Source organism: Tachyglossus aculeatus, chromosome 5, assembly GCF_015852505.1.
Source record: "Tachyglossus aculeatus isolate mTacAcu1 chromosome 5, mTacAcu1.pri, whole genome shotgun sequence".
NCBI lineage: Eukaryota > Metazoa > Chordata > Mammalia > Monotremata > Tachyglossidae > Tachyglossus > Tachyglossus aculeatus.
In genome coordinates this window covers 34,235,762-34,250,678 of record NC_052070.1, presented here as the reverse complement: position 1 = coordinate 34,250,678, position 14,917 = coordinate 34,235,762, and the positions used below count along the sequence as shown (strand labels likewise).

General features: G+C 48.4%; 1 protein-coding gene across 3 annotated transcripts in view; it reads left to right on the top strand.

The window, feature by feature from the left end:
- PHC2 (polyhomeotic homolog 2) overlaps nt 1-14,917 on the top strand; it is a 113,205-nt gene that overhangs the window by 37,769 nt on the left and 60,519 nt on the right. For all 3 annotated transcript variants that reach the window (XM_038747034.1, XM_038747033.1, XM_038747031.1), the window contains one exon: nt 860-1,169. In XM_038747034.1, coding sequence (XP_038602962.1) covers nt 860-1,169 — 310 coding nt within the window. The remainder of the gene's footprint in view (nt 1-859; nt 1,170-14,917) is intronic.

Sequence of the window (14,917 nt, the reverse complement as noted above, 5' to 3'; positions counted from 1 at the left end):
CAACACTCTCCCACCAAGCGTCCCCCAACTGTTCCTCAGTTTCCCCCACACTCACCCAGGTACTCTGCCTCCCCTCGCCCCCCATGCTCGCCTTCCCCATCCTTGGATCTTCGGGCTGTTCAGTTAGGCTCTTCTTCCCCTCTCTCCCTCTCCACCAGCCCTTTCCCCAGGCCCATTCCTCTTTCCATTGTCACTGTGGCCCAAGGTCACAGGACAGGGAGCAAGGATCAGCAGCGGTGGGCGGAGGGGGAGCATGCGGGGGAAGCAGGGAGGACCGCCTTACCCTAGCTGTGGACACCTGGGCGCTGGAGAATCGGAGGAACGTAGAGGAGAACGTCCGGGGAGCTGAGGAGGAGCCACCCTGGGTAGGGTCAGCAGAGGAAGCAGCTGGACAATTGGGTAGGCCAGGGGCCAGCCCAGGTGGACGCGGCCCCTGGGGACTGGCAGAGGGCATTAGGAACCAAGCTGCCAAGAAGGAGGGAAGAGTTGGGAGTGGGCGGCAGGGAGCATGAAAGGGGCCATACTGGGAGTGGGGCGGGGTGGGATGGGGGGATGTGGGGAGAGTAGCCAGTCAGAAACCCTTTCCCCTGCCCCACTGATCCCGAGCTGGCCTTTCCCCGCCTCTGCTTTGGTCCTGGTTTGGGACCCGCAGGAGATGGCACCGGAGTCCCACCAGGTTCTTGCCCTGTCCTCCTGCTGCCCACCCTCTCCCCGGCTTCGCCCAATCCCTCCTCCCCTCCCACCCCCCACCTTGCCTCCTCCTTCCCCTCCCTGCCTCTCCTGGCCTCACCCCACCCCCTGCCTGCCTGCCTGCCTGGCATTACCCCCCTCCAAGCTCCCTTGGACCCCTCTATTCCAGGTCCAGAACGTGGCCCTCCGGACGCAGCAGACGGCAGCGGCGGCGGCCTCCTCGGGCCCTCCGCCCCCCCAGCCCACAATGCCCAGCCTGACCCTGAAACCCCCTCCCGGCAGCGGCCAGCCTCTACCCACCCCCTCCCCGGGCAGGAGCGCGGCCCCGGGACCCCCGGCCAAGCCAGGCATAGCTGACAGTGCAGCCGAGCAGCTCAAGAAAGGGGACGGCGGCAGCGGGGGTGTGCCAGGGGCCGCAGAGGGCCGGGGGCTCGCCCGGACGGGTCTCCCTGCGGCCACACACCCCCTCATCGCACCGGGTAAGATCCCGGGCCAGGAGCCGGAACTGAACTAGAAGTGCCAGGCTCTGGGTCTGGACTCTCAGGGGCGCAGGAGACCCCAAGGGCCCTCCTCCCCTCTCCCTACCCCAGAGGAGAGGGCAGGAAACCTCCTACTTTCTCAGAGGGGGCTGGTGCCCAGGCCGCTCCAGTCCCAGACCCCAGAGTGCTCACTGGGTCCTGCCCTGTGCCACCTCAGGTTAGGCAGAGGGGAAGGGAGGGGCGGCGTGGGAAAAGGAGCCGGGGAGAAGGTGAGGCTGTGGGCACGGGGGGCTCTGGGCTCCCTACTGACTGGCTATTGAGTCAGGTCGGGGGGAAGGACAGCCGCCCCGTTTGGGGCCGAGGCGGTGGGGGGGTTAAGTAGCAAGATGCCGAGGACGCCGATGCAGGCCGATGGGTAGGGGACGGGTGGTACAGCTTGGCACTCTCTGAGAACCTGGGTTCTAGGCCAGCCTTAAACTCTGACTAAGCCCAAGGAGCAGGGCCCAAAGCCAGGCCGACATCTAGCTGACTTGCCCGGGCATGAGCTCGGTTCCAGAGGAGGGAATGAGCCATACCCACCACGCTCTCACAGGGGGCTACCCAAGGACAGGTTTGTGTGTGTACATGAGTGACTCATGGAGCACACAGGTTGGCATGATATGTATATATGGTTGTACATATTTATTACTCTATTTTATTTGTACATATCTATTCTATTTATTTTATTTTGTTAGTATGCTTGGTTTTGTTCTCTGTCTCCCCCTTTTAGACGGTGAGCCCACTGTTGGGTAGGGACTGTCTCTATATGTTGCCAATTTGTACTTCCCAAGCGCTTAGTCCAGTGCTCTGCACATAGTAAGCGCTCAATAAATACGATTGATGATGATGATGATGGCCCCACAACTGATGACCCTATGAACCCAGGAAGCACAAGCTTGGCCCAGCTGTCCATCGGCCAGGCCGACAAGCAGAGCTCTAACTAGAGGCCCTTACCTCCCCTTAGCCACAAGCCCTGAAAGACCCACAATCGCATGACACCCACATACAGTCATGCTTGGCCCTAAAGGCCCCCACAGGCCCCAAATCCCAGCCATCCTCCCTGGGATCCCTCAAGGACCTTGGACCAAACAATGAAGTTGCCTGAAAGAGGAGACAAATGCTCCTTCCCCTTTACTGACCCCCAGGCAGAGTCGAGCCTGACTCTTGATCCAGGCCTCATTCCACCCCCGCCATCCTCTGCCCTCCCCATTTCTCCCTGACAGAGCCCAAGCCCGGGAGGAGGCCGAGGAGGAGAGAACAAGGGGCGGTGGGAGGTGGGTAGGGGGAGAGATCATTGGCTTCCACGGCGATGCAAGAGGAGACAGTTTTAAGATTGGGGTGGCAAAGCAAGCAGGCTTCTCGGCCCGCTGAGACCCACCCCTGACAGCTTGCGGGGTACGGCCTCTCCCCCAGGGCTACTGTTGCCACCCTGCTGCTGCTTCTGCTCTCATCACCTTGGCAACACACTTCTTTAGGCCTCGGGCAGAAAGGCCCCTTCTGCTCTGAAAAGCCGGGAGAGGAGAGAGCCGAGGGGCTGGGTCTCAGCAGGGGATGTAGGGGAGCAAGCCAGTGCAGATCAGAAGCACTCCCTGGAGGCTCCCGTGTTTTGGAAGAGAGGGAAAAGTGGCAGGGCTAGGGAGACAGTGGTCCAGAGGGCCAGCCAGGGTAGGGTTGGCAGTAGAGATCATCAGCCAGCGGGTTTACGGGGGCAAAGGTGGCCAGCGATTGTGGATCCAGGCCAGCCTTTGGGGCTGGAGGAGAGTCCGGGGACAGGGGTTGCCATTGGCTTCTCAGATTTCCAAGGGCATCCAACGGAGAACTGTGTCAGGAAAACCGAGGTGAGATAGTGTTTCCAGAAGAAGAGGGTGATCCGTGATGTCGAAAGCTGCCGGGAAGTCGAGGGGGATTAGGGTGGGGTAGAGTCTAGATATAGCACTTGCTGTAAGGCCCTCCTCTCCCAAGGATCCCGGCTCCTCTCCCGGATTCCTTAGATATAGCAATGAGGGAAGTGTGGTGACGGTACTGACGGTGGCTTCTGTTTTTTTTTTTAACTTTCTAGGGTGTTTGCTAAGTTGTGCCAAGCGCTGTACTAAGTGCTGGGGTAGATACAAGATGACCAGGTTGGACACAGTCCCCGTCCCACATGGGGTTCACAGTCTAAGGAGAGGGATCAGGCACTGAATTCCCATTTAACGGGTGAGGAAATCGAGGCGCAGAGAAGTTGTGTCTGGCCCCAGGACATGCAGCAGACAAACCCCCTGCGCCTCAGTGAGATGCCCTGACTCCTGCCTTCAGGAGTTTGGAAGCCCGCTGGCCACCCCTGTCTTATTGGCAAGAATGGGTCCAGTCCCTGGAGGCTTTGCTTCTTCGGAAGGAGGGATGGAAGGGGTTGGGGCTGGGGGGCAGGGGTACTCACTGGGAATCTAGGATTGGGGCTGCTACTATTACTAATCAATCAATCAATCGTATTTATTGAGCACTTACTGTGTGCAGAGCACTGGACTAAGCGCTTGGGAAGTACAAGTTGGCAACATATAGAGACAGTCCCTGCCCAACAGTGGGCTCACAGTCTAGAAGGGGGAGACAGAGAACAAAACAAAACATATTAACAAAATAAAATAAATAGAGTAGATATGTACAAGTAAAATAAATAAATAAATAGAGTAATAAATATGTACAAACATATATACATATATACAGGTGCCTTGTGGGGAAGGGAAGGAGGTAAGATGGGGGGGATGGAGAGGGGGACGAGGGGGAGAGGAAGGAGGGGGCTCAGTGTGGGAAGGCCTCCTGGAGGAGGTGAGCTCTCAGTAGGGCCTTGAAGGGAGGAAGAGAGCTAGCTTGGCGGATGGGCAGAGGGAGGGCATTCCGGGCCGGGGGTTGATGGCGGGACAGGCGAGAACGAGGCACGGTGAAGAGATTAGCGACAGAGGAGCGGAGGGTGCGGGCTGGGCTCGAGAAGGAGAGAAGGGAGGTGAGGTAGGAGGGGGCGAGGTGATGGACAGCCTTGAAGCCCAGGGTGAGGAGTTTCTGCCTGATGCACAGATTGATTGGTAGCTACTGGAGCGTTTTGAGGAGGTCCACGGGGAGCTCACAGGCTTAATCCCCATTTTACAGATGAGGTAACTGAGGCACAGAGAAGTAGGGGGAGACCTATCCCTGACCCCTTGTCTTTTTGTTTTTTTTAACGGCATATGTTAAGTGCTTATTATGTGCCAGGCACTGAACGAAGTGCTGGGGTAGATACAAGATAATCAGGTTGGACACGGTCCTTATTCTACACAGAATAATAATAATGATGGTATTTGTTAAGCGCTTACTATGTGCTAAGCACTGTTCTAAGCGCTGGGATAGATGCAAGGTTATCAAGTTGTCCCACGTGGGGCTCACAGTCTTATTCCCCATTTTACAGATGAGATAACTGAGGCCCAGAGAAGGGAAGTGACTTGCCCAGAGTCACACAGCTGACAAGTGGCGGAGCCGGGATTAGAACCCATGACCTCTGGCTCCCAAGCCCGTGCTCTTTCCACTAAGCCACGCTGGTTCTCTAGCTCGCAGTCTTCATCCTCATTTTACAGATGAGGTAACAGGCACAGAGAAGTTAAATGACTTGCCCAGGGTCACACGGCAGACAAGTGGAAGAGCCGGGATTAGAACCCAGATCCTCTGACACCCAGGCCTGTACTCGTTCCACTAGGCCATGCTGCTTTTTGGGGAAGGAATGAGAATGTGGTCCCTAAATCGCTCTGCTAACCCCCGGCAGGCGTTTTTTCTCCTGCACTGAGGCTCCAGGTACTGTGTCTGGACCTGGCCTAGACAGTAGCCTAGACACTAGACAGTAGCCTAGACACTAGACAGTAGCCTAGACACTGACTGTAGACTGTAAGAGTGCTCTGCACACAGTAAGTGCTTAATAAATAGTAAGTGCTCAATAAATAGTGCTCAATAAATAGTAAGTGCTCAATAAAGAGAGAAGCAGCATGGCTCAGGGGAAAGAGCACGGGCTTTGGAGTCAGAGGTCATGGGTTCAAATCCCGGCTCTGCCACTTAGCTGTGCGACTTGGGGCAAGTCACTTCTCTGTGCCTCAGTTACCTCACCTGTAAAATAGGGATTAAGATTGTGAGCCCCACCTGGGACAACCTGATCACCTTGTAACCTCCCCAGCGCTTAGAACAGTGCTTTGAAGCGCTTAGTACAGTGCTCTGCACACAGTCAGCGCTCAATAAATACAATTGAATGAATAAATCATCATCATCAATCGTATTTATTGAGCGCTTACTATGTGCAGAGCACTGTATTAAGCACTTGGGAAGTACAAATTGGCAACATATAGAGACGGTCCCTACCCAACAGTGGGCTCACAGTCTAAAAGGGGGAGACAGAGAACAAAACCAAACATACTAACCAAATAAAATAAATAGAATAGATATGTACAAGTAAAATAAATAAATAAATAGAGTAATAAATATGTACAAGCATATATACTTTTAGACTGTGAGCCCACTGTTGGGTAGGGACTGTCTCTATGTGTTGCCAATTTGTACTTCCCAAGCGCTTAGTACAGTGCTCTGCACATAGTAAGCGCTCAATAAATACGATTGATTGATTGATTGATATACATATATGAATGCTTTGCACATAGTAAGCGCTTAATAAATGCCGTTAAAAAAAATAAATACCATTGATGGATTGGATGGGATTTTCTCATCTTCTGGTGCCTTAAGGAAAGCAGAGGAGGAGGAGGGTGGAGAAAGGCGGAGGGAAGGATGGGACTCACATGTCTGCTGGTGCCTTAGGGAAAGTGGGGAAGGATGGGGAAGAGGAGGAGGAGGGAGGGTAGACGGGAAAGGAGGAGGAGGAGAGGGTAGAGGGGAAAGGAGGAGCAAGGGTGGAGGGGGAAGAAGAGCAAGGGGAGCGGAGAGAGGAGGAGAAAACACCTTAATTGGGTCTTGCAATTGCTTCAGACTTTCTGGATCCTGAGGCCTTGGACCCAGGCTCTGGACAGAGGTCCTTAGGAGCCGATTAATGATGGAGGCTTGATTGACTCCTAAGGTACTGTGATGGGAGTTTTGCGAGAATCCAGGTTTTCCAAATCAATCAGTGGTATTTATCGAGCGCTTACTGCAGGCAGCGTACCGTACTAAGCGCTTGGGAGAGTACAATATAACAGAGTTAGTAGCCAGGTGCCCCACCCAAAGTGAGTTTACAGGCTAGAGAATCAATCAATCGTATTTATTGCAGGCTAGAGAATCAATCAATCAATCAATCAATCGTATTTATTGAGCGCTTACTGTGTGCAGAGCACTGTACTAAGAGCTTGGGAACTACAAGTTGGCAACAAACAGAGACAGTCCCTACCCAGCAGTGGGCTCACAGTCTAAAAGGGGGAGACGGAGAACCAAACCAAACATACTAACAAAATAAAATAAATAGAATAGATATGTGCAAGTAAAATAAATAAATAAATAGAGTAATAAATATGTACAAACATATATACATATATACAGGTGCTGTGGGGAAGGGAAGGAGAAGTGCCTGATCTGGTTTTTATCCACAGGGCTTAGAGTCATGGCTTTCCAAGGCAAAGCAGACACACCGAGAGCCCGAGAGCAGAGTTTGTCCTTTCTCCTGCAGTCCTTGGGAACAGGGATTTTCAGACAGTCCAAATGTTGCCTTTGGACTCTGAGAAGGGAATTGATTCCTGCTTTTTACCGTCTGGTTTGGTCTTGCTCCTTCCTGCCCAGGATTTTTAATCCTCGGGCAAGCAGAGACGCATAGACATTTCTGTGGGTCTCTGGCTGAGGTCTGAGGCCTACAGAGGCATTCATTCATTCATTCAATCGTATTTATTGAGCGCTTACTGTGTGCAGAGCACTGGACTAAGAGCTTGGGAAGTCCAAGTTGGCAACATCTAGAGACGGTCCCGACCCAACAGCGGGCTCACAGTCTAGAAGGGGGAGACAGAGAACAAAACAAAACATATTAACAAAATAAAATAGGCATGAGGAGGGCTTTAGAGTTCCGAAGCTGAAGTTGGTCGAAGCCTGGCTTCCAACCAAGTCCTTTAATCAGTCAATCGGTGGTATTTATTAAGTGCTTACCGAATGTGCTGAGCACTTTCCTAGGCATTTGGGAGAGTGTAAGACAATAGAGTAGGGAGATATAACCCCTACCGTCAAGGAGCTGGCAATTTAGCCGGGAAAACACACAGAAATAAATTAAAGATGGGAAACAAGGGAGTCTAAACAGATGTACACAGGTGCCCTTGGAATTTCTGGAGCTGAATCTGCATTAAAAAGGCTCAGGCCTCTGTCGTTACTATATTTGCTTTCATGGACGTTTGGAAGCCACTAATCATTGCTCTCTCTAGCTAGCTCTCCTCTCCAGGACCGTCTCTATATGTTGCCGACTTGTACTTCCCAAGCGCTCAGTACAGTGCTCTGCACACAGTAAGCGCTCAATAAATACGATTGAATGAATGAATGAATGAACCAAGCCAGGGAGAGCTAGTGGAGAGAGCAATGACTAGCTGGAGGGGAAAGCTATAGCTCTCTCCAATTATTTAGGTTGTGAACTGTATTTGAGAGAGGAACTGTGTCTGTCCTGATTATCCTGTATCTTCCCCAGGGCATAGAACTGGGCTTGACACATAGTAAGTACTTAACAAGTACCACAATTATTATTATTATTATTAATACAGCACTGCCTGTATTAAATGCCAAAATTATTATTATTATTATTCCCATTAGACTATGCTGCTTCTCAGTTAGTCTGTATAAGTTTATTATGATAGTGAGCTATTTTTAAATTAATATTCAATTTTTCCACATAGCTGAACTAGTATAAATGTCTTGCTTGCCTTTGGGGAATTGTAATAAATGTGTTGGTTTATTTGCCTCTCCATCCCCCCCCACCCCACCTTGCCTCCTTCCCCTCCCCACAGCACCTGTATATACGTATATATCATCATCGATCGTATTTATTGAGCGCTTACTATGTGCAGAGCACTGTACTAAGCGCGTGGGAAGTACAAATTGGCAACATATAGAGACAGTCCCTACCCAACAGTGGGCTCACAGTCTAAAAGGGGGAGACTGAGAACAGAACCAAACGTACTAACAAAATAAAATAAATAGAATAGATATGTACAAGTAAAATAAATAAACAGAGTAATAAATATGTACAAACATGTATATATACAGGTGCTGTGGGGAAGGGAAGGAGGTAAGATGAGGGGGATGGAGAGGGGGATGAGGGGGAGAGGAAGGAAAGGGCTCAGTCTGGGAAGGCCTCCTGGAGGAGGTGAGCTCTCAGCAGGGCCTTGAAGGGAGGAAGAGAGCTAGCTAGTATATATGTTTGTAAGTATTTATTACTCTATTTATTTATTTATTTTATTTGTACATTCATTCAATCGTATTTATTGAGCGCTTACTGTGCGAGGAGCACTGTACTAAGCGCTTGGGAAGTACAAGTTGGAAACATATAGAGACGGTCCCTACCCAACAAACATATTTATTCTGTTTATTTTATTTTGTTATGTTTTGTTTTGTTCTCCGTCTCCCCCTTCTAGACTGTGAGCCCGCTGTTGGGTAGGGACCGTCTCGATATGCTGCCAACTTGGACTTCCCAAGCGCTTAGCACAGTGCTCTGCACAAAGTAAGCGCTCAATAAATACAACTGAATGAATGAACGAATGGAGGCAGGGTGGCAGAAACCAGACGATCATTCCCAATTCTCTCTCTCACAAATCCAGTTTGTTTCAGTCCTGCTAATATGTAAGCTTGCTGGGGGCAGGGAATGTGTCTGTTTATTATTGTGTTGTACTCTTCCAAGCGCTTAGTCCAGTGCTCTGCACATAGTAAGCGCTCAATAAATACGATTGACTGAATGAATGGATGAATGAATGAATATCCCTAGCCCTCCCAGCCACCCCCCCATCCCCACCCATGTCCATTCAGTGTCTACACCCGATTCAACTCAGCTAGGCCTACACTGGCCCCCCGCCTTATTGCTGGGGAGAGGAGGTAGAGGGGCGTAGCCTAGATCCAACCCAATTAGCTTGTATCCACCCCGGCGCTTAGTACAGTGCCTGTCACATGGTAAGCGCTTAACAAACACCACAATTATCTATGAATTGAAGGTAATTATTGTCCCTCAGGGCTGCCTGGTTAATAATAATAATAATAATAATGGTATGTTAAGCACTTACTATGTGCCAGGAACTGTCCCTAGCACTGTACTAAGAGCTTGGGATAGTACTATAGGGTAAGTAATAATAATAATGATTATGGTATTTGGTAAGCGCTTACTATGTGCCAAGCACTGATCTAAGTTCATTCATTCCATTGTATTTATTAAGCGCTTACTGTGTGCCGAGCACTGTACTAAGCGCTTGGGAAAGAACAACAATAAACAATGACAATCCCTGCCCACAAGGAGCTTACAGTCTAGAGAGGGGCTCACACGGTTAACCACCTACCTATGTCATTTCTCTATCCTACACTATATCAGTGATATAATAATAACAATATCAATAATATTATTATCAATAATAACAATATTAATAGTATTAATAATATTAGTATTAATAATAACAATATTAATAATATTAATAATAATAATAGTATGTTAAGCACTTACTATGTGCCAGGAACTGTCCCTAGCACTGTACTAAGAGCTTGGGATAATACTGTAGGGTAAGTAATAATAATAATGATTATGGTATTTGGTAAGCGCTTACTATGTGCCAAGCACTGATCTAAGTTCTGTGCTAGATCCAAGGTGATCAGGTTGTCCCACATGGGGCTCACGGTCTTCATCCCCATTTTACAGATGAGGGAACTGAGGCCCAGAGAAGTGAAGTGACTTGCCCAAACTCACACAGCTGACAGTTGGCGGAGACTGGATTTGAACCCATGACTCTGACTCCAAAGCCCGGGCTCTTTCCATTGAGCCACGCTGACGAGGAATGTGCCACCAACTCTGAATATTGTACTCGCCTAAGTGCTTAGTACAGTGCTCTACACACAGTAAGCACTCAATCATCATCATCATCAATCGTATTTATTGAGCACTTACTATGTGCAGAGCACTGTACTAAGCGCTTGGGAAGTACAAATTGGCAACATATAGAGACAGTCCCTACCCAACAGTGGGCTCACAGTCTAAAAGGGGGAGACAGAGAACAGAACCAAACATACTAACAAAATAAAATAAATAAAATAAATAGATTGAACGAATGAATGAATGACTCTGGAGAGCTGCAGTCACACTGCATCTCGACCTGGAATGGATTTTAATATCTGTCTCCCTGCTAGATTGGAAGCTCCTTGAGGGCAGGAATACCGTGTACTGTCTACTGTGGCGAAGCAGTGTGGTTTAGTAGAAAGAGCACGAGCTTGGGGGTCAGAGGGCGTGGGTTCTAATTCCAGCTCCTCCACTTGTCTGCTGTGTGACCTTGGGCAAGCCACTTCACTTCTCTGGGCCTCAGTGACCTCATCTGTAAAATGGGGATGAAGACCGTGAGCCCCATGGGGGACAACCTGATCACCTTGGATCTAGCACAGAACTTAGATCAGTGCTTGGCACATAGTAAGCGCTTACCAAATACCATAATCATTATTATTATTACTTACCCTATAGTATTATCCCAAGCTCTTAGTACAGTGCTAGGGACAGTTCCTGGCACATAGTAAGTGCTTAACATACTATTATCATTATTAATATTATTAATATTGTTATTAATAATAATAATATTATTAATACTATTAATATTGTTGTTATTGATAATATTATTATTGATATTGTTGTTGTTATTATAAATATTGTTTTTATTATATTACTGATATAATGTAGGATAGAGAAATGACATATGTAGGTGGTTAACCATGTGAGCCCCTCTCTAGACTGTAAGCTCTTTGTGAGCAGGGATTGTCATTGTTTATTGTTGTATTGTTCTTTCCCAAGCACTTAGTACAGTGCTCGGCACACAGTAAGCGCTTAATAAATACGATGGAATGAATAATAATAATAATAACAATAGTTTTTGTTGACTGGAGTATATACAACTTCTGACCTGACTGTGTCAGGTCAGACACAGTCCCTGTCCCACATGGGGCCCACGCTCTTATCCGCATTTTCCAGCTGAGGTAACTGAGGCAGAGAGAAGTTGAGTGACTTACCCAGAGTTGCACAGCAGACACGTGGCAGAGCTGGGATTAGAACCCAGATCCTTCCGACTCCCGGGCCTGCGCTCTCTCCACGCTGCTTCCACATGCTACACTTGCAGTCGCGCTCAGTACATACACCACTGACGGATTGCAGAAGAAGGACAGACGGCAAACTTGTTGCGGGCAGTAAACTTGTCTACCAACTCTGCTGTGTTATTCTCTCCCAAGCGCTCAGTACAGTGCTCTGCACACAGTGAGCACTCAATAAATACAATTAATTGATTGAGGGCAGGAGCAGTCGTTTGTCTCCAAAACTGCCTGTCCCCCTTTGCTCTGCAGAAGGCACATCTTGGATGCCCTGCTCCCTGGACTGTCTTCTGGTGTCATCATCAATCGTATTTATTGAGCGCTTACTATGTGCAGAGCACTGTACTAAGCGCTTGGGAAGTACAAATTGGCAACATATAGAGACAGTCCCTGTCCTGCTCAAAGGTGGGGACGTGCATTGGAGTGTCAGAAGGACCTGGGTTCTAATCCCGGTTCTGTCACCTGTCTGCTGTGTGACCTTGGGCAAGTTACTTCACTTCTCTGGGCCTCAGTCACCTCATTTGTAAAATAGGATTAATACTGTGAGCCTCTTGTGGGACTTGGACTGTGTCCAACCTGATTAACCTGCATATGATGATGATGATGGCATTTGTTAAGCGCTTACTATGTGCAAAGCACTGTTCTAAGCGCTGGGGAGGATACAAGGTGATCAGGTTGTCCCACCTGGGGCTCACAGTCTTAATCCCCATTTTACAGATGAGGTAACTGAGGCATAGAGAAGTAAAGTGACTTGCCCAGGGTCACACAGCTGACAATTGGCGGGGTTGGGATTTGAACCCATGACCTCTGACTCCCAACCCCGTGCTCTTTCCATTGGGCCACGCTGCTTCTAATATATACCCCATATACTGCATATACCCCAGCGCTTAGTACAGTGCCTGGCACGTAGTAAGGGCTTAACAAATACCATTTAAAAAAAAGGCATAATCCATAAATGATGCGGATGATATTAGTCAAGGAGGCTTATAATAATAATGATGGCATTTATTAAGTGCTTACTATGTTCAAAGCACTGTTCTAAGCGCTGGGGAGGTTACAAGGTGATCAGGTTGTCCCACGGGGGGCTCACAGTCTTAATCCCCATTTTACAGACGAGGTAACTGAGGCACAGAGAAGTAAAGTGACTTGCCCAGGGTCACGCAGCTGACAATTGGCGGAGTTGGGATTTGAACCCATGACCTCTGACTCCCAACCCCGTGCTCTTTCCATTGAGCCATGCTGCTTCTAATATACACCCCATATTACCGCATATACCCCAGCGCTTAGTACAGTGCCTGGCACGGAGTAAGGGCTTAACAAATACCATTTTAAAAAAAAGGCAGAACCCATAAGTGATACGGATGATATTAGTCAAGGAGGCTTATAATAATAATGATGGCATTTATTAAGCGCTTACTATGTTCAAAGCACTGTTCTAAGCGCTGGGGAGGTTACCAGGTGATCAGGTTGTCCCACAGGGGGCTCACAGTCTTAATCCCCATTTTACAGATGAGGTAACTGAGGCACAGAGAAGTAAAGTGACTTGCCCAGGGTGACACAGCTGACAATTGGCAGAGTTGGGATTTGAACCCATGACCTCTGACTCCCAACCCCGTGCTCTTTCCATTGAGCCACGCTGCTTCTAATCTATACCGCGTATACCCCAGCGCTTAGTACAGTGCCTGGCACGTAGTAAGGGCTTAACAAATACCATTTAAAAAAAAGGCAGAACCCATAAGTGATGTAGATGATGATGATGATCATCATCAATCGTATTTATTGAGCGCTTACTGTATGCAGAGCACTGTACTATATTAGTCAAGGAGGCTTATAATAATAATAATAATAATGATGGCATTTATTAAGCGCTTACTATGTGCGAAACACTGTTCTAAGCGCTGGGGAGGTTACCAGGTGATCAGGTTGTCCCACAGTCTTAATCCCCATTTTACAGATGAGGTAACTGAGGCCCCAGAGAAGTGAAGTGACTTGCCCAAAGTCACCCAGCTGACAGTTGGCGGAGCCGGGATTCGAACCCATGACCTCTGACTCCAAAGCCCGGGCTCTCTCCGCTGAGCCACGCTGCTTCTCTGCTTATGTGGCATCTCTGGGGATTTCAGATCTTCCAGCCACAGAGATGCTCCATAAACCTGTAATTTGCTCCGGAGCCTGATACCAAGTTTGGCCTTACCTCCTTCCCTTCCCCACAGCACCTGTATATATGTATATATGTTTGTACAGATTTATTACTCTATTTATTTATTTTACTTGTACATATCTATTCTATTTAGTTTATTTTGTTTCTTTGTTTGGTTTTGTTCTCTGTCTCCCCCTTTTAGACTGTGAGCCCACTGTTGGGTAGGGACTGTCTCTAGATGTTGCCAATTTGTACTTCCCAAGCGCTTAGTACAGTGCTCTGCACATAGTAAGCGCTCAATAAATACAATTGATGATGATGATGACCATCTCCCAAAGAGTACCTGACATTATTGATTTGGTTTTCTACTTCCCCGTCTAGCGTGTCAGCGGTCGGACAAATCCTCAGTCATCATCAATCGTATTTATTGAGCGCTTACTATGTGCAGAGCACTGTACTAAGCGCTTGGGAAGTACAAATTGGCAACATATAGAGACAGTCCCTACCCAACAGTGGGCTCACAGTCTAAAAGGGGGAGACGGAGAACAAAACCAAACGTACTAACAAAATAAAATAAACAGAATAGATATCAGTCCTGTCACGGAGATTTGGGGACTGCCAAACTGCGTGAAGGAATCGATGATCGTGTTTGGTTTGGTACCTCTTGCCCTCTTCCATTCCTGCTGTAATAACAATAATAATAATAATAATAATAATAATAATAATAATGGCATTTGTTAAGCGCTTACTATGTGCAGAGCACTGTTCTAAGCGCTGGGGGGGATACAAGGTGATCAAGTTGTCCCACGTGGGGCTCACAGTCTTAATCCCCATTTTACAGATGAGGTAACTGAGAAGTGAAGTGACTTGCCCAAGGTCACACAGCAGACATGTGGCGGAGTCGGAATTCGAACCCAGGACCTCTGACTCCCAAGCCTGTGCTCTTTCCACTGAGCCACGCTGCTTCTCTAGATTTTGATAGGCTACTTAGTGTTAGTAGTCATAGAGCACTTTAGGACTTGTACTTCTCAAGCGCTTAGTACAGTGCTCTGCACACCGTAAGCACTCAATAAATACGATTGAATGAATGAGTGAATGAGAATCAGGGGGCTTTGTATTACAGAAGCAGCATGGCTCAGTGGAAAGAGCCCGGGCTTGGGAGCCGGAGGTCATGGGTTCTAATCCCGGCTCCGCCATACGTCTGCTCTGTGACCTTGGGCAAGTCACTTCACTTCTCTGAGCCTCAGTGACCTCACCTGTAAAACGGGGATTAAGACTGTGAGCCCCAAGTGGGACAATCTGATCACCTTGT